The sequence below is a fragment of the Engraulis encrasicolus genome, chromosome 16 (assembly GCF_034702125.1).
Source record: "Engraulis encrasicolus isolate BLACKSEA-1 chromosome 16, IST_EnEncr_1.0, whole genome shotgun sequence".
NCBI lineage: Eukaryota > Metazoa > Chordata > Actinopteri > Clupeiformes > Engraulidae > Engraulis > Engraulis encrasicolus.
The window spans coordinates 36,576,438-36,595,042 of record NC_085872.1 but is presented as its reverse complement, the minus strand read 5'-3'; the positions used below and the strand labels follow the sequence as shown (position 1 = coordinate 36,595,042).

General features: G+C 41.2%; 1 protein-coding gene across 2 annotated transcripts; it reads right to left on the bottom strand.

Moving 5' to 3' along the window:
- Positions 1-1,808: 1,808 nt before the first annotated feature.
- On the bottom strand, positions 1,809-7,190 carry efcab14 (EF-hand calcium binding domain 14). 2 transcript variants are annotated; one of them, XM_063219536.1, is made up of 10 exons: positions 6,244-7,190; positions 5,986-6,134; positions 5,535-5,680; positions 5,117-5,215; positions 4,886-4,996; positions 4,546-4,632; positions 4,277-4,444; positions 3,830-3,932; positions 3,060-3,158; positions 1,809-2,431 (listed from the first exon to the last, which is right to left on the bottom strand). In XM_063219536.1, the coding sequence occupies exons 1-10, from the start codon at positions 6,417-6,419 to the stop codon at positions 2,250-2,252; spliced, it is 1,320 nt and encodes a 439-aa protein (XP_063075606.1). In that variant the 5' UTR covers positions 6,420-7,190; the 3' UTR covers positions 1,809-2,249. The 2 variants fall into 2 exon arrangements, with proteins under 2 accessions (XP_063075606.1, XP_063075607.1); XM_063219537.1 differs by having other exon boundaries at positions 5,986-6,131.
- Between the last annotated feature and the right edge of the window lie 11,415 nt (positions 7,191-18,605).

Genomic DNA, 18,605 nt, shown 5'->3' with positions numbered 1-18,605 from the left:
CAGAATGAACCTACTTATGAATGCACGATACATTGTCTCAGCGATGTTTTAGTGTGCCAGCCAGTGCCATACCTCGTTGGAAAGTGTAGATTCTACTCTTTCAAATTATGTGTATATCATCCGGCATTGTATGGATTGACAGGAGCAGACATCAACTTTTGCATGCATGGGGCTCATAGAGCTCATGGGCAATTATGGACCTCATGTCCCGGGAATTAATCTGTAGAATCGCAACTGGCTATTATTAATGCCAAAGGAGTCAACACTTTGATTAGTACACCAGACAAGAGACACTACCTTAGTAAAGGCACACTTTGATTAGTCAAAAGTTAGTGATACATTTTGGTCTATTCTATGCATTGTCTATGCAAGTAAATCCATTCAACAGTTACTTTTTCCAATATCACATTGCTTATTTTGTTGCATGCATTAATTTCAGGGAACAATAACACTATACACTGATTTTATACCAGACCTGAAATTGAAAAGGAATAAGCTTAACTGTCAGAAAGAAGCATTGTGGGAGGAAAGTGTGGTGACCCCAAACTTTTGACCGGCAGTGTACATCTGGCTTTTCTATGGATTTTTAGATCTGTAGCCCACTTTGACTGGCATTGTGGGAGGTAGAAATTGTTCCATCTCCCACTAATTTGGATTGGGTCTGGAACACAGCATCGAGTTGTATGCAACTGTTGTGGAACACTGGAACAAATGGAACACTGAAAATGACAATTTCAAAGTGCTTTTATTATAAATTATGCATTTATTAATGTTACATTATACGCAACATGCAAAGCTCAGGATAATCTGTTACTATTTACAATGCTTATAGTATTTATACACATAACTGTCCCTCCATCCCTCCCATCCACACAGGTCACCCAACAAGATTCATTTGTACAAGAACGTAATTCTACCATATTTACAAATTCAGGATGTGATGAGGTGAATGACATGATCAAGTGTAATATAATGTCATGTGAGAAAAAGATTTATGAGAATCAGACATGTTCCTCAGTGTTTTTCTTACTACCTGTTATAAATTGAAATCAGGAAAAAAAATGGGATTAGGTATGACCAGAACATTCTTAGTTTATGTAATCAAGAACTTTGCAGAAATAGTTTACAAACTAGGGATGTGTGTGGATAAGCATGTATTTAAATAACAATTTATTTACAGAGTAAGTATGCAAACAATGCTATTCAGGATGACTACAGCATCATCAAAAGTGAATAGCCTGGAGTAACTGTTCAGTGATGGTCTGACAGTCCTTGATTATCTAATATGATAAGAATACACAACCCCTTAGAAACCATCATTTACGTGTGAACTAGGGCCAAAAACCAACAAATTAAAAGGCCAAAAGCTGACAAACGGAAAGGCCAAAATAAAATAAAAAAACACTCTTTTTCTGGTGTAAAGATATTTTAAAAGTTTGCTTAAGATTTCTCACTGTGTAATACTACTAGGGGGTTGTACATGGTATTTAAAAGAAAATGACCAGCATCACAAAAAAATAGCATTCAAAACATCAAATAAATTATGCCTTCATTTAAAGACCATTTTAGTGGTCAAAAATGTATATATTATAGAATAGGGTGCATCAACGCCTTTTTGAAAATCCCGCTCTGCTGAAGTCTCCAAGGGACTCTTCTAAAAAGTTGAAAATAGTCTTCATGACTTTCCTCACTACTGATGAAAACAGACTCTGCACTGATTTTACAAAAAAAAAACCATTCACTGCAATTCAAAATTTCAATCAATTTCAAGCCTATTGTGCTACGCTTTAAAATTAATCAAATTTGCAAGAAATTTCTAAGAAAGTTATGGTGGTGCACATGATCAATAGTGCTAGAGCAGAGTGAGATTTTTCAAAGTTTTAGTTTTCAAGAGGTGTTTGATGCTCCCTATTGTATAAGAGAAAATGAAACAAAAACAAAAAAACATTTCCTTTACATTCCATGAATCGTGAGCCTTCTTTCAGGTGCATTGGAATATAGGGAAAGGTCTTCAGAATTACACAGCAAATCATTGCCGCTTTTAACGACTGTAAAAAGTTGACCATGGGATCCATGGCTGACAACTGGGAGGTGTCTGTGGTGGTGTGTGATCTGTGACTGCTGTATACAGTAGTCCACATGTCAAAAAACGATACTTTGAAGAAAGAGAAAAAAGATGAGGCACTGCCACACCGTGACGTATCGCAGCTGTAAAAGCCTCAGCCAATCCCCTCCTGTAGGCACTTGTCTCACAGCGCTGCAGCAGCCGCCCTCAGCTCGGCCAGAGAGTACCTGTGGTCCCTATTGCGGTCATAGGGTTCAAGGAAATGGGCGGCTGGTGTGGCAGCACCTAGAAGCTCCCGCAGTTGCATGTAGGACACGCCAGGAGAGTCAGGGTTCAAGTCCATGTACTTGAACAGGGTCTCGAGGTCTGAAAATAGATATTTGGAATGTGACACACAGTGGCACACAGCTGCACAGCACCAATCATGTGTTGTCACTGCCTGTGACAACTTGTTGATCAAAGCCCGTTCAGGAAAAAAAATATATATGACACTAACTGACTGCAGTTACAAGCAGGTAATGTTCCAATTTTAAATAGAATGGTGGCAATATTTGATTTGTGCACAAGTCGTGTTCACTCCTTATTCATTCCAAATGTGTCAGCGTTCTGGGAATATCATGATGGCAGAACACTGTTCAACACATGTAAACAATGTTCCAGAACTTGTTTTAAACCAATTACAGACAATATTCCATTTGTAATCGGAATACTACAGAAACTGGAATACTGTGCAGGTAATGGCACTCACTTTTAAAGCATTTTATACGGCAAGACTCAAAAAAACTACCATTGCCTGATAAAGTACAGGCACGGCTTTCAAGTTTTATGATAACTAGGGAGCAAGGTCCTTTCATTTCTCCATGATGTTTACCGTTTGAGTGCCTTTATACAAACACCTGGCTCAGTTGAGAATGTCCATGTCAATGAACTACGTCAATGAAGAGGACTATAAATCAATAAAAAACAAATAATATACTGCTCAGAGGAAATTTACCTTGTACTGATGTCTTCTGAGAGGCTTTGTCTCTCTTAGCACGTTTTTGAGAAAGAAATCTTGGTCGTCTGGTTGGCTTTGAGTTTGACTGTGAAGAGCCTACGGGAAAGACAAAGATGAACACATTTCTGAGGGGAATGTAGGCAGGGCTCTAAATTAACACCTATTGCCAACCAGCCAAATGCTGGTGAACCATTTTGACCCATTAGTGCGTGTGTATAAAAAATAATAACTTAGAGCCTTGGATGTAGGCATTGGACAAAAGCTTAACACTACTGGGAGCGCCATTGCTCAGTGGACTAAGGAGCCATACCATAAATTCAGCGACCCATGTTCGAGTCCATCTGGCCTTGCCAGACTTAAATGAGCCACTCCAAAAAAAATGTGTTGTTCTGGGAGCACTTTAGTCTTGTTAGCAGACAACCAACAAGACAACGAGGGCTAGGTACATTTCAAACTTCAGCAGAGTTCACCCCTCCCACTAGTAGTCTTTTTTTTCAATGCTGTGGCAAACTGTTAGCGATTGGGTAAAATAAAATGCACATTTCAAATTTCACCCACCCGGCCCCAACATTACTTGTTTCTCAGTTCGGCCGTTTCAGACAGTCTGTAGGAATGAAATCGGTTCAGTAAGACCAGACTAGCCCAACCTGAGGTAATTTCCTGATCTCTCTCTCCCCCTCTATATAAAAAGGCATGAAGACCAAAAAAACCCCTCACAAAAACAAAATCAGCGAAACACTAGTAAACAATTATTTCCCCATACATACCAGAGACTGCAGAAATGGGTGGCTCAACACTCTTGATGCTGCCACCAGTTTGGTCCAGGACTCCTTGAGTAGTTCTGCCCAGCTCTGAAGGTGCCACAAACTCCTAGACATAAAGCATATTACATTTTAACCACAAAATAATGTTTCTTCATCCATATACCCTTAATCCAATCACCGCTTGTAGTCTCTGTGTGTGTGTGTGTGTGTGTGTGTGTGTGTGTGTGTGTGTGTGTGTGTGTGTGTGTGTTCTCTGCCTATGGCTGAATGTATGTATGCCTGTACTACATGATTAACATGCTGTGCAATAATGTGTATGCTGTGCCGTGTATTATGGAACAATCTATGCTTCTTGACATCTTAATTTCCTCCGGAATAAATTTATGTTAATCTACTCAACTACTCAACAATTCCAGGTCAAAAACTACATCTCTGAACATGGCCACTCACATCTGGCTTCACTTGCGTGAAAGGTGACTGCGACTCCAACGAAAACACTCTTCCAGTGAGATTTGACAAGGTGGATTGAAGACTGCGCATCTGAATGGTAGCCCAGGACTGGTGAAGTTTCTGACTGACATTTAATTCACTGAATGTCTCCTGAAGGTACACCACCTCCTGCACAAATAAATAAATTAATAAATGAAATGACAGATCTGTTAAGGAAGCGATGATAGATTTGTCAAGTATTTCGCTCTGTTGACCTCTGAAAGTCCTACCTGTTTCAAAGCATCACACGTGCTGCTGTTCACACCTCTTTCTGACAAGGTATCCAATTTCAAACCGGTTTTTCTATCACTGCCATTCTGCACGAGAAAACATGAAATGGTTAGCTTTTTTTGGAATTTGTAAATCATAACCACAGTCAGCACATCTGAAGTTAGTAGGTCATATTGACAGTGCTACACCTTCAGAGAAGCAGGGTTTTTTTAACTAGTCATTACAGCCATAGTTCAGTATAGTAAATCAGAAGTCATTTAATAGAAAAAACAAATCTACATAAAAATAAATAAATCAAATGCATCACATCATATATCAACATAAAAAGGATATGAATACCATAACATTCTTCTGGTGGTCTCTTTCCTTCCTCTGGTCTTCCACGACAGTTTGAATGGTTTTAACATCATGCTGCACGCTGGTTAGTGTGCTGCCAATTGTAGCAACACTCTAAACACAGAAACAACAACAACAACAACAAAAATTCACTCTGACTCAACTTTTAACCAAGTTGCCCTGATAATCACATTATGTTATACTATTCAGATCATGATGAGACTCAAATTTTACCTTCTGAAGTTCTGCAACTGTGGATGGGAGATTTATCAAATTTGCTGCAGATTTGATGGTTGTTTTCAGCTGGTTGACTGCTGAGTCCAGTATAGTTATCTGAAAGAGTCAAGATGTATAACTGTTTTGTGTGTGTGTGTGTGTGTGTGTGTGTGTGTGTGTGTGTGTGTGTGTGTGTGTGTGTGTGTGTGTGTGTGTGTGTGTGTGTGTGTAGTGTACAAAGGTTTGTAAATCCACTTAATGTGCTCTTAGAAGGCATCACACAGGCAACACGTATCCCACTAAAATACACTATTATGGATGCATTATAAACTCGAAATGATCCGGTGAGGGTTTTTTTAAACTACTGCTACTACTACTACTGACCTTAGGACAATGTGACCCAAAGGCCCAAGACCCGTAAATAAGCACAAGTTACCTTTCTGTTGATGTCTGTGAGATTAGACCACAGAGTTTCCAAACCCCTGTCACCACTCTCCAGGTCCTCAAGCTTCTTCTGTTTGGACTTCAGGTCTTCGCTTAGCTTTGGAATTTCATGCGATGACATTTGTTGACTAGAATCCACTGGAAGGTAAAGAACAATTTCACAGTGAACTTAAGTGGTGTGTCTTGCAGTTGATACAAACATGTTCAACAACAGCAGCTTTACTGACAGGTTTAGCTGCAGTCAAAGCATGAAATGTGAAGGCTGTCCAACAGTGAGTAATCATGTAATTGCCTTGAAAACTCCAGGCTGAGGGGCCTGCCTGAGGCATGTTAGTGGTAGGGTATTCACTCTAACAAGCTGGCCAACCATAGATAGACCACAAAAAGACAATGACACAGACAGTATAAGGGAATGACGAATGTTAAGTGTATGAGTTGCCTACTCGTATGGATCTTCTCCTTCAAGTTGTCCAGGTCGTTTTTCAGGGCGATCTGCATCCATATCAGTCCAGCGCAGGCAATCACGCAAGCAGCCAGCACAATAAACACGCACAGCGGGTAGCAAATGTTGCAACACTGTGCGTAACTTCTTCTTTATGAAGAGGGAGACATTAACAACACACATGAGATGTTTGATGCTAAGCATAAGCGATTCAAAACACCATTACATAGAAATCATAATTAGATCCGTTTCCACTTACTTGCCAAACACGCTCAGGCTGCTGATGTTATTAAAATCATCTTCTGAACTTGTTTCCGATTCTGAATCCGGAGGCTCAGTACGCAAAAGTCTGTGACCTGATCCTTTCTTGGTCTTCTTCCTCTTGCTGTCCCCGTTCAGTCCAATGAGGGCATTTAGCTCCTTCCTCTTCTTCATTTTCTTTTGAGGGGTCAGCACTCCGGCTGAGCCCACTTTAAACCCCGATAAATCCAACGTCTTGTCCAGTTTGTGGCTACAGCTGTAAATCGGCTACACTCTGCCAGAATCTGCACTATTGACAAATTAGCAGCCAGCAAGCTAGCTGTGAGCTAGCTGCTTCGTCTTGTATTTGCAACGGCTGCAATGCAGCCTCTATGAATACTGACTAGTGGAGCCGAAAGAAGCTAAAAGCACACCTGCCCACATTACAGGCGTGATCATTAACTTTGCAACCAAACCAGGTTATCCGATAAACCCGCAAACGTCAAGGAGGGACGCGATAAAAGCTTAGCCTGTTAGCCGGCTAGCTAACTGCCTCCTCAGGTTGTGACTGGAACAGTTCACTGTTGCCACCAAGAGCAAACGTTAAGGAGCCAAACAACATGTAAAAGTTAAACAATGGCCATAGAGACAAAAGGAAAGCAACCACCCCCTACGTAAACCATTACAACACATTTAAAACCGATCTAGAACACGCGACGCACTTGGCTAGCATTTCCACATGAAATCAACTTTGGCTAACCTGACCTAGAAGTAGCGACAGAAGGCGATACTCAACAAAATGTAGACAACCCAATATTGTTGCAATAGTGGCAATTAATATCCCCTCCCGTGTCACCGGATAACTCAACGAATGTAAAAAAAAAAGACAACCTTCCGTCAAGAAGGAGTCAGAAACAGAATGCCGAGACCACTTCACATCAGATACGCAGAGTGCCACCCCTAATCTCTCTTGTTTCTCCTGGAACAGCTGACCAGACACTATAACAAACGCCGTGCTGATTGGTCTAGCGCCGTACAGTATCTTTCCATTGGGTGTAGGCAGAGCCCTTTATAAATTCTTATAAAGGGCTCTGGGTGTAGGGGCACAGATTGGTAGGGGCACTAGTAGTGTGTGTTTGTAAATTAAAAATAATATAATATAATATAATATAATATAATATAATATAATATAATATAATATAATATAATATCATGTGAAAGTGAAAGTCCAACTGGGAAACTCCAACTCCCATTGTCATTATGCCACAGCACTCCACAGCACACAAGTGTTCACTTCACACTGCACACAACGAAATTGCATTTATGCCTTACCCGTGCAAGGGGACAGCCCCCAATGGCGCCCCAAGGGAGCAGTGCGGCAGGACAGTACCATGCTCAGGGTACCTCAGTCATGGAGGAAGATGGGGGAGAGCACTGGTTAATTACTCCCCCCACCAACCTGGCGGGTCGGGAGTCGAACCGGCAACCATTGGGCTACAAGTCTGACACCCTAACCGCTTACCCATGACTGCCCTAATATAATATAATGTAATATAATATAATATAATAGCCCATTACACATGATATAATAATAATAATAATAATAATAATAATAATAATAACAATAATAATAATAATGCTTATTATTATTATTGTTATTATTAACGGACTATCATTGTCATCATCATTATTATCATTATTATTATTGGGCTATTATTATCATCATTATTATGTTGACCCAAGTTTCATGAGGGATAATAATATTGCATTCTCTTTAGGCCATGTTGTTTTGGGGAGTTCAAGTGTTGTAATGGACTCAGACAATCCTTTCCCTTCCCCTCTTTTGTGCGTGCTGTAAGTGTACTGAGATTATTTGTTTACGTCACAGAATGATGACTATACTGCAGGACACTTGCTGTACGCCTACTGAACAAAATGACGTGGAAATTAAGACGAATAACCTAAAACTGTCAGAATGGAAGACATCATGGTTTGGCCCATGCCGATAGATTGATTTTGGCATAATGAAAGTTTACAAGGTCCTTCAAATTCTGTAACCATTCCCTATAGAAAACACAGTCATGAGATCATAAGAATAATATATCATGTTTAATTTCAGGTAGACAGTGGGAATGAGTTGTTTTTTGGAAAGGAACTCAGTGCTTTTAATATAACCCTGTTTTGTGGAAGAGTACGGTACTTTAGTTCTGGTCATCCAAATTGACAGCCTGCTTGTTGGACGAGGCAAAATCAAACCCAGAGCTAGTACCTATGCTTTATTTACGGTTGGCCATTAAGCAAAAAATGGATTGGATATAAAAAATGGACACCACACTCTCGAACTCTTTTTCATTAAAGAGTACAGATTTTCAGCAAACACATAGACAGTTTTAAGGTAAGGGTAGAAGAGCGGAAATCCAAAAGCCCATAATTTTGAAGGGACCGTGCAACAATGTCCGGGCCTTTTTCTGGTCCCAGTCCAGCCCTGATGATTTCCCAAACTGATAGCAGTAGCCTAAATAAGGAATTCTCCTCCTTCCTTGTGACTTAGGGGACAAATATTTGGTCCATTATCCCCATGCGTGTGATGGTTTAAGGGCAGAATTGAATTCCATTGTGCATTACATGTGCTGTATCATAACATGGAAATACATGCACATGGAAAGCACTTATCACCATAGATAAGCAATATGATAAAGCAGAATAGTTGAATGGATTGGAACAGTCGAACAAACATTTTAATATAATATTATAAATTGATCAGGAGGTGATACCTAAGCTTACCCTGAATCGTCCTTGGGCATGCATAGGGTTGGGACATGACTGGGCAAGTAAATTCTCAAGGCCTGTTAGTCATTTGGTTATTATGTCATACAGTATGCTGTTTAATTAACAGTTGCATTACGATTGGCATCAGCAATTTGAAAACACTGTTCATGGGCAGTAACCATACATTTCAGTTCCAAAACGTGAACACAAGGATGCAAGGAGTTTATTTGTCACATGCATAGAATAAGTAAAACATGCAGTGACATTAGAGACACACAATGAAATTAGAGAGGCTTCCATGCGCCCCAGTATTGCTTAAGGCTCTTGCCAGTCCAGCTTTTAGAAGCTTTGTCCCCATTCAGATGCCCCTAACAGGATTCCTCCGAAATTGTCCTCTTATGAAATTTGGGGTGGCTGACCTTTACTCAACTGTGGGACAGAATGCCACAAAAGCATCTTGGGGGGAAATCTGATTGTCTGGATTTCCCCATCTCCTCATGTTATTCATTTGCATTTGTCTTTTCATCATGATTATCTTCTTCTTCTTCTTCTTCTTCTTCTTCTTCTTCTTCTTCTTCTTCTTCTTCTTCTTCTTCCAATATTACAAAAGTATAAAAAATAATAACAACAATAATACTACTAATAATAAGAAGGACAATTATTATATTAATATAATGATGATGATGATGATGACGATGATGAATTCAAATTAAAATAATATAAATAATAATAAACCACAAACAAGTATGTTTAGATTGGGAACAGCCCCATCCGTCTTATTCATCAGAGTTGCTGGCTCAGCCCTGTGTGCTGTGGTGCTGCTCCTCGTCTGCTGATTGGCACCCAGGTTGGTTGGCATGGTGTGCCCTCAGCTATACTCATCATGCTGGGCCTCTCAGAGGGCATCCCTTTATCTCCCATCAGCCAGAATATGCCAGCGTGCTCTGGAGGCAGTATCTCTCCTCCCTAGCCCCTGGCAGGTCCTGCTTTTGACATTTACGCTTCTGAGGGACGGGGGGAAGAGACAAAGCTCCAGGCTTCCGCAAAGCTCCACAGCAGGACTCCTTGGTTCAAAGTACCGGCGATGTTTCATCTATTTTGTCTGGACGTTCCCCATTTGCTTCATTTCAGGTTAAGCTGAGGAGGGTGACACAGTAACACATTGACTCTCTCCCCATCCATGACATTAGACAGCGCACGAGGGGGGCTTTGTCAGCCAGTGCATCTGATTAAAAGGAGACACTTGTTGTCACACTTTGTTCACAGCAGGGTCCTTCTCAGTCTCATCAAGAGTGATGGTTGCTAAATGTGGGCTTGTGTTCTCGCGTTTTTTTTCTCCGCAATTGTGCAAAATGAATGCATGGGTCGATGTGCATAATGGCAGACGGTAACATACTTGTTGGTTGTAAAAGACACCGTGGTTCATCCAAATGAGGATTTAGTTAATTTCTGTGTGCATAAATAATTGTTCAAAATGAATCTTTCATGCACACAAAATATGACTTCAACAAAATACAAGGACTGTATTTCAAAGGCAATATACGAGATATCGAAGCATCTAGATTCTGTGACCGTGTAATCTTCAAAAAAATAAATCATTTTTCAAAAAACATTATTCTGTCTTTGGCTCAGACTGGCCAAGGTGCAGCTCACCATAGGTGTCTGGAGCTCTCTTTGGTACAACTCACCTCAAGATCACAGCCAGACTGAATGGGCAACTGCAATAAGTTGAATTCATTGTTGTGGAACCATTCCAGATTTCAAGACCCTGGGAATAGTCCTGGGTGAAAATTCATTCATACAGCTGTAGATGGCTGCCCTGGAAAACGGAGGACATAGCCAGGCCGTGCCCTCCTAGTAACAAAACACCTTCAGCGTTTCTTCTAGTCAGGCCAAGAGCAATACAAATATCGTTTCTGAGCTCCCTAAAAAAACGTGAACTCCTCCTACTTTGTCAGGAAGCAAAACAACCATTAGTAAACTAAAGGAGGCGGGTCAACCATGCTGTTTGGGAAATGTTAATTCTTATGCTCTTGGTCAGACCAAGGCTCGATGAGATTTCAAAGTCAATGATAATCAGGCTAACTCTGTGAGGCCCTATGTTTCAGGTATTTTGCCTGCTGCAGCTACAGTTTCCTGTTTTCTGCTGAAATATGTGGAACTGTAAGGTCATCTGCTGCCGTACGGTTCTCGTGTCAGGTTACAACTAACTGCACTCTTTTATAGGCCCTTTGATCCCAGTGCCATGCACAGCCTTTTGGAGAACCGCTGTGTAAAGAGTTAGCTATCCTCATGAGTGGTGTCTTTTGAAATAAACTCATGCGAGGAATGATATACAGTAGACTGTAGCATACACAATGGCTGTCAGTGGTATTGTTACAGACTCAGAGCATGCAAGGAAGATAATATTTATACTGTACATGATATGAAAGACACATTGCGTGGTACCTTCAATTTGCTGTTATTGCAACATTTGTCACTTCCTTGAGGTCATATCCAGTCCATGTTATGGATGACCTCACATGTTGACATTACTGGAGAGGACTTCACTTCAGCTCTGACTTAAATTGTGTTGAAGTCAGTTATTGAAAAGATCCAGTGAAAGAGCTTATAAAAAGCATGGTGTGTAAACAATTGCACAATACACCTTGGACGATGAGATGACAAAACATGGACTACAGGGTTTCACTACCATGGAATTTTCACTAGTCCCGTGCTTTGGCAGTGGCAGCATGGTCTCAATTATAACCAAAGAGCAAAACCTTTCACTAGGGGGCAATGTTCTCACATATCACTGTGACTTCTCCTCCATTTTGACTAGTGTTGGATTCCAGACACTGCATTAAAAGCATACCCACATTACTGCACATGCAATGAAGTACTGGCACGCTGAAATGGGATGTTTAGATTTGACTCACTCATATTTTAGTGACGCTGATTTGGCATGACTTCATGAATGACATGATATATCCTGAAGGGAAACAAGGTCACTGCTGGGTTCTGTGTGTGTGTGTGTGTGTGTGTGTGTGTGTGTGTGTGTGTGTGTGTGTGTGTGTGTGTGTGTGTGTGTGTGTGTGTGTGTGTGTGTGTGTGTGTGTGTGCCCATGTGCCCGCGCGCGCGTGTGTGCGTGGTGCGTGTGTGCATGAGTATGCGCGTGCATGCATATGCGTATGCGCCTGCATGCATGCGTATGCGTGTGTGTGCGCTTGCGTGCGTGTCCCTGTAATCTCCAGATCTCTTGAACAGATTCTTAAGATTTCAGGATCCAGGAGGTCTGTAAGTTTGCTGTCATGTTCATCACAAACATGCATGCACACATGCTCTATATATCTTGAGTCTTTGAGGTCAAAGGTCAAGCTTCCATTGGGTCTTACATGTCAAGCTGATCAAACCCTTATACAGCATATACAGGCAATCTAGCCAGTGAAGGTCACGGGGGCACGAGGAAATGTCATGTGGGTCACAGATAAAGATAGAGGCCTCGTGGCCGGGAACGTTCCGGTACAGAGAGGCCTGCAGACTTGAAATCTTTTCATTTCATCTTAATCCATGCCCCAGGACAACATTTCAGAAGAAGACCCTATGTCATGAACTGCTCTCTGGTACGGATTAATTGAAATGGGGGCATTTTTAGGTTTCCAGACTTCTACTTGAACTTGAATCAGAGTTTTTTCCCCCATCCTATTTAGTATTTCTATTCCCAGCTATATATATATATATTGGGGGGCTTTTGAAGATGTTGACAGGAAGCATGGGGAGAAAGAGAGAGGGAAGGGTCGGCAAAGGACCCGGGCCGGAATCGAACTTGGGTCGGCCACATTGCAGGCCAGTGCCCTACCATTAGCGCAATGGAAGGGCCAAACACAGCTATTCATTTAATTCAGTCTTTCATGCGCATGTGCACACACACGCACACACAGACACACACAGACACACACAGACACACACACACACACACACACACACACACACACACACACACACACACACACACACACACACATTTTACTTCCTTATTTGGATTGACAGATATACAATTTTCATGGCACAATCCAAATTTGGTTTAAAAGGAGTCAAATACAGCACTAGAATCTTCTGTTCATAATGTCCTATGGATAAAGGTGGCACCTGCGTTTCCATATGAAGAGGCTCCCAATGATGCAAGATATTGAGCAAAATGTTGTGAATTGCTTGGCCCTTCTTTTTGTCAGTCCACAGATCTGTAGACCACACACACACACACACACACACACACACACACACACACACACACACACACACACACAACCAATTAGCATTTCATCTTCAAGGTTGGAGGAACAAAAACATTAAAATAAACTTATTTAACCCAGTAAGTCATGGCCCCTGTTATAAATTAGCTGTTCCCAGAATAGCAACGACCAAGTCGTCATATACCAAAGGCCCTGTGCACTGTCATAGTGGTGTAATACTAAAGTAAGTTACTATACACCATTTTTCTGTGAGTATTGCAGCGTTCCACTGGTGGAAAAGTGTGCTTTAAAGCGATGGTTCGGAGTAGAATCACCCTAATGCCATTTGAACCGTGACACCCATCCACCTTTACACCCGAAGTGTTTTCTGCCGCAGGCTTACATCAACAGAGTTGCCGTGTTATTCGATGTTTATTCCGGTTAGCTTGACTCAAGCGCATATGGATACTGGGCACCGTCTCCAAACTTTCCCCACAAAAATAACATGTCATGACACCAAACTTCTGCAGTAGCACAAATATGGTCTGTACTCACGAAACGAAGCATTTGGAAGTTTGGAAATAGTCCAGGAGTTTATTATTATCAACACAAGCCGAATAGCTTCTCTGCTGCTAAAGCTGCGCCAACGTTACTTCCGTCATCTAAGACAAGCATGTAAGAGTCCTCAACGAAGCTCATAATATGCACAATGAAAAGTGAATTCAGCATCAGTATTGATAACGAAAATCCTTGTCTAATTGATAGTAGGTAAGATTTGAAATATCTTTTAAGTATTGCCTTGAAAATATAAGCCTTAATCACAATTCAGTGAAAACTTTTTTAACACTCTCGTCTGGAAGTTTGTTGAAGACTTTTACGGGCTTGTCTCATATGACGGAAGTAACGTTGGCACAGCTTTAGCAGCAGAGAAGCTATTCAGCTTGTGTTGATAATACTAAACTCCTGGACTATTTCCAAACTTCCAAATGCTTCGTTTCGTGAGTACAGACCATATTTGTGCTACTGCAGAAGTTTGGTGTAATGACATGTTATTTTTGTGGGGAAAGTTTGGAGACGGTGCCCAGTATCCATATGCGCTTGAGTCAAGCTAACCGGAATAAACATCGAATAACACGGCAACTCTGTTGATGTAAATCTGCGGCAGAAAACACTTCGGGTGTAAAGGTGGATGGGTGTCACGGTTCAAATGGCATTAGGGTGATTCTACTCCGAACCATCGCTTTAAGGGGCTTCCAGACATCCAAATGTTAATTTGTAAAGCACCCTCTCCTTCCCAAATACTTAACACACCAACAGAGATATTTTCCCTTTATGTAATTCATCAAATGTGGTTTATTTTACAAAAACTGAAAATGTAGCATGGGAAAGTATGTAAATGTTTTTGTCTTTGTTCTGTTAGTAGAATGGATCGGAGAAGGCCTCTGGTTTATCATGGTGCTCTCTGACAAAGTTAAAATGGGCAACCGTGTCCTTTATTGAGAGCAGAGGCTTCCTTAGCAACCCTCCCATGAATGCCATGGCGATTCAATTGTCATATGATCGTAGACTCATGCACAGTTTTCCCAGATGCAGTCAGAGAGGTCTGCCACTCCGTACAGGTGATGTGTGGGTTGGCCTTTACTTGACTGAACGTTTTTCTGGTGCCTCTGGGTGATGGTTTTGATGGGCACCCAATTCTAGACTAAGTTGCTGTCATATTTTAGGCCCTCCATTTGTAAATAATCTGTCTTGCAGCTGATGGATGGGGCTGGACACTTTTGGAGATTCTCTTACATCTCTCCACAAACTGATGGGCTGTCACATCCTCTTTATCATGTCCTTGGGAATCTCCTTTCCTCTTGGTATTGTTAATGTGTATCAAGTTAGTTTGGTTGGTTTCCTCTCTCTTTTAATTAGTTCAGGCCACTTCGTTTCCCAAAGTTATCTCATTTCATTGGCCTACTGAAATGATTAATTAAGCACTCACATGTGTGTCACCCCAGTGCATTTACATGCTTGGCCAATGCTGCTGGCGGTTCACTTACTTCCATTTTTCTTTTCTTTTTTGACTTTATTTGATAGAACAGTGTGAGAGGTGGACAGGAAGCAAATTGGGATAGAGACGGGGAGGGGTCGGCAATGGACCTGCTTAGGCTATGAGGTGGGTTTGATGAAAGTAAGAGGACAGTGAGTGAGTAAACAATAAACAGAATTAGACTGGATTTCAACTAGCCATCTGTCTGTGCTGGACGCACGATCTGATATCGCCAAGTAATTAACACTCCTGGACCGATGTGAAAACGTTCGTCCAGGATTAATGTTATAGCCAACCAATCAGGGGTCATTAGAGGTGGGATCATTAGAGGTGGTACGTCATCAACAGGGCGACTAGCATTTCCAAATATTCGCATTATTTTGTGCCACCCAGAACGTTCTAAAGACGTTGAGGGGTACAGTTCAGGGGTGCATTCGGCAACGCACCAGCTGTAATGGCGCCTCAGAGTTGTGTGCCCAAATGTGCGTCCTCAAAGAGAAAAAATCCTACCGACAGACTTCCCACCGTTTCCCCAAAGAGCAGGCACTTCGCCGTGAATGGATAAATCACGTCAAGAGGGATCCTGGTCCATATTTCAAGGTAAGATGCGAAATTGTGTTCAATCATACGCATTAGCTAGCACAAATAAGCTAGCTCGCCAAACTTGTCATGACTCATGTAGCCTAATGAAGCGAATGCCTCGATGAAATAAAAAAAAATATGAATGTGTAATTACACAACGCTACATTCATATGATATTTCCAGATCGCTATTTCAAGATTATGCTTTTAATTGTATGGTAAGCGATCCGATGGCCACCGATTTTGTGCTACCAGAACCAGTAGCATAGGGCAGGCCTACTTGTGCTAAAATCAAGTTGTTTTGCTAACGAACTAAAATGCATACCCTGCCTGGTATTTATGGTTACAGATCAACGCTGAGACCAAGGTTTGCTCTGAGCACTTTGAGAAGCAGTGTTTTGTAAAGACCGCCCGTGGTATCACAGAGCTTATAAAGGATGCTGTGGCAACTTTGTTCGCCTGGACTTCAGAGAGGCCAAAGAGGAGAATCATCATTCGCAGACCGAGGTTACTTTGTTCAGTCAATATTCAACTGACATGTGTCTACCAACCCTCATAATAATAATAATAATAATAGAGAATAGTTCACCATAGGAATAGCCTACATTTAAATTTAGACAAAAGACTGGAGAATTAATGTATGTGCTGGAGATATAAATTATTTGTTTGCATTGATCATGTCCTCCTGAGTCATGAGCCAAAGATTTCAAACTCTGATGTTATTACATTGCATTACATTTCACTTAGCTGACACTTTAATTTTATTCAAGCGACTTGGTTATTGTTTGTCAGGGTATTGGTTACAGTCCCTGGAGCAATGTGTCAATGAGCTGTGTTAGGTGCCTTTCTCAAGGATACTTCAGCCATGAAGATGTCAGTAGAGGTCAGGGGGATTCGAACCTGCAAATCCCAGATTTAAAGACCAACTCTCTAACCACTAGGCCACGGTTGCCCTGTGTATGTTGTGACTCTCCTGTCCTTTGTGTTTCTTTTTCAGTACGGATTCCATGGAGGTGGATGAAAACCAGCCTGATGTGAGAAGGGATGCCTTGAGGTAAGTTAATGAATTGTATTTAGTTGTGCCATAGTTTGTAATTCATTACTGCATTCAGTTTTATATCAGTTAGGAATTGACCGTTTGATTCACAACTAGTAGTGTTGTCTTGTTGTCCCTCCAGCACAGATGTACCTCCTCCACAGCCATACCATGATTATGCTGTTCCACCTCTGACACCAGAGGGACAACTTGAGGCGGCACGCAAGCACATCATAGAGCAAGACAAGTTAATAGCACAACTTAAAGGGACATTGTGTGAGATTTTTATTTGTTTATTTCCAGAATGCATGCTGCCCATTCACTAATGTTAACTTTTTCATGAATACTTACCACCAGCATCAAATTCTAAGTATCCATTATGACTAAAATTGCCATTCTCATACATTAAAAGGGGGATCTTCTCCATGGTCCGTCATTTTGAATTTCCAAAAATAGCCATTTTTAGCTGCAAAAATGACTGTACTTGGACCATATTTGAAAATATTTGTTTATTACTTTCATGTAAAGATCAAATTTGGCAATAGGCAGCCCAGTTTCAATGTGCAGCATAGTTGCAGTACCTTTTTTTGACCATTTCCTGCACAGTGTCCCTTTCAAGATAAAGTGTTCAGTGTGTCAAGATTCCAGTGATGATAGTCAGATGTCATTTTACACAGGATTCCCAGACTATGCCACCTTTAAAGCTGTATATATGGCTCTATAGCCCACAGCCACAAGCATAGTTGGATGGAGTCAGGCTTAAACAAACAGGGGTACAGGTCATTAGACAGGCATTTAATATCCCCAAACTAGCAACTATGGACCAGTTATTTCTCTCTCTTTCGCCTCAGACAGGGTTTTGCTGAGCAGGACCTTGCGGTGCGCTTTGGTGTGTCACAGTCAACTGTGAGCAGAATCTGTGTCACCTGGACTAACTATCTATACATTTTAGGATCTCTCCCCATTTGGCCTTCAAAAGCCACAGTAGATGAATGTATGCCTACTTGTTTTCAAAACACTTACCCAGACACCAGAGTCATTCTAGACTGTACAGAAATATATGTGCAAATGCCTAGTTCGAAGGTACTTAACTCCGAAATCTATTCCCATTACAAGGGCAACCCAACTTTCAAAAGGCCTGATTGGTATTGCCCCGTCTGGTGAGGTGTCATTCGTTAGTGACCTGTACACAGGCTCCATATCCGACAAGGAGATTACAGAATTGTCCGGCATCCTGGCAATGCTTGAAGAAGGCGATTTAGTCATGGCAGACAAAGGGTTTCTGATTAAGGAAATGCTATCAAAATGAAATGTCTCCCTTGTGACTCCACCCTTTTTAGGCCCAAGTGGCACTTTCAATGCAGATGAAGTACCAGAAACACAAACAAGCGCAAGACTTCGTATTCGTGTTGAACGTGCGATAAGGAGAATAAAAGAGTTCCATATATGATGGCGTCATACCCATGACACTAGTAGGCTCTGTTAACCAGATGTGGGCAGTGAGTGCAATGTTAACAAACGTCCAAGGCCCATTATTCTGAAATTATGAAAAATTCAGTCACAAGTGAAATAGGAAACATACATTGAATTGATGTTTATTTCTACAAATCTCTCATGCTTTAAGTGTGCATCATACAGTAGATCATCTTATTATACTAAATAATATATTATTATATAATAATGTATTTTATTATGCATACATCACTTCTCTCTGAAATTGTAATAAACAAATCTGTGAAATCCAATCA

Bases quoted from the DNA above. Each gene is read 5' to 3' on its own strand.
- efcab14 (XM_063219536.1), bottom strand. From the start codon at position 6,419: ATGAAGAAGAGGAAGGAGCTAAATGCCCTCATTGGACTGAACGGGGAC. The intron at 6,135-6,243 runs GTAAGTGGAAAC...CTCTTCATAAAG, and splicing joins AGCCTGAGCGTGTTTGGCAA to AAGAAGTTACGCACAGTGTT. The intron at 4,633-4,885 runs GTATTCATATCC...TTTCTCGTGCAG, and splicing joins ACCACCAGAAGAATGTTATG to AATGGCAGTGATAGAAAAAC.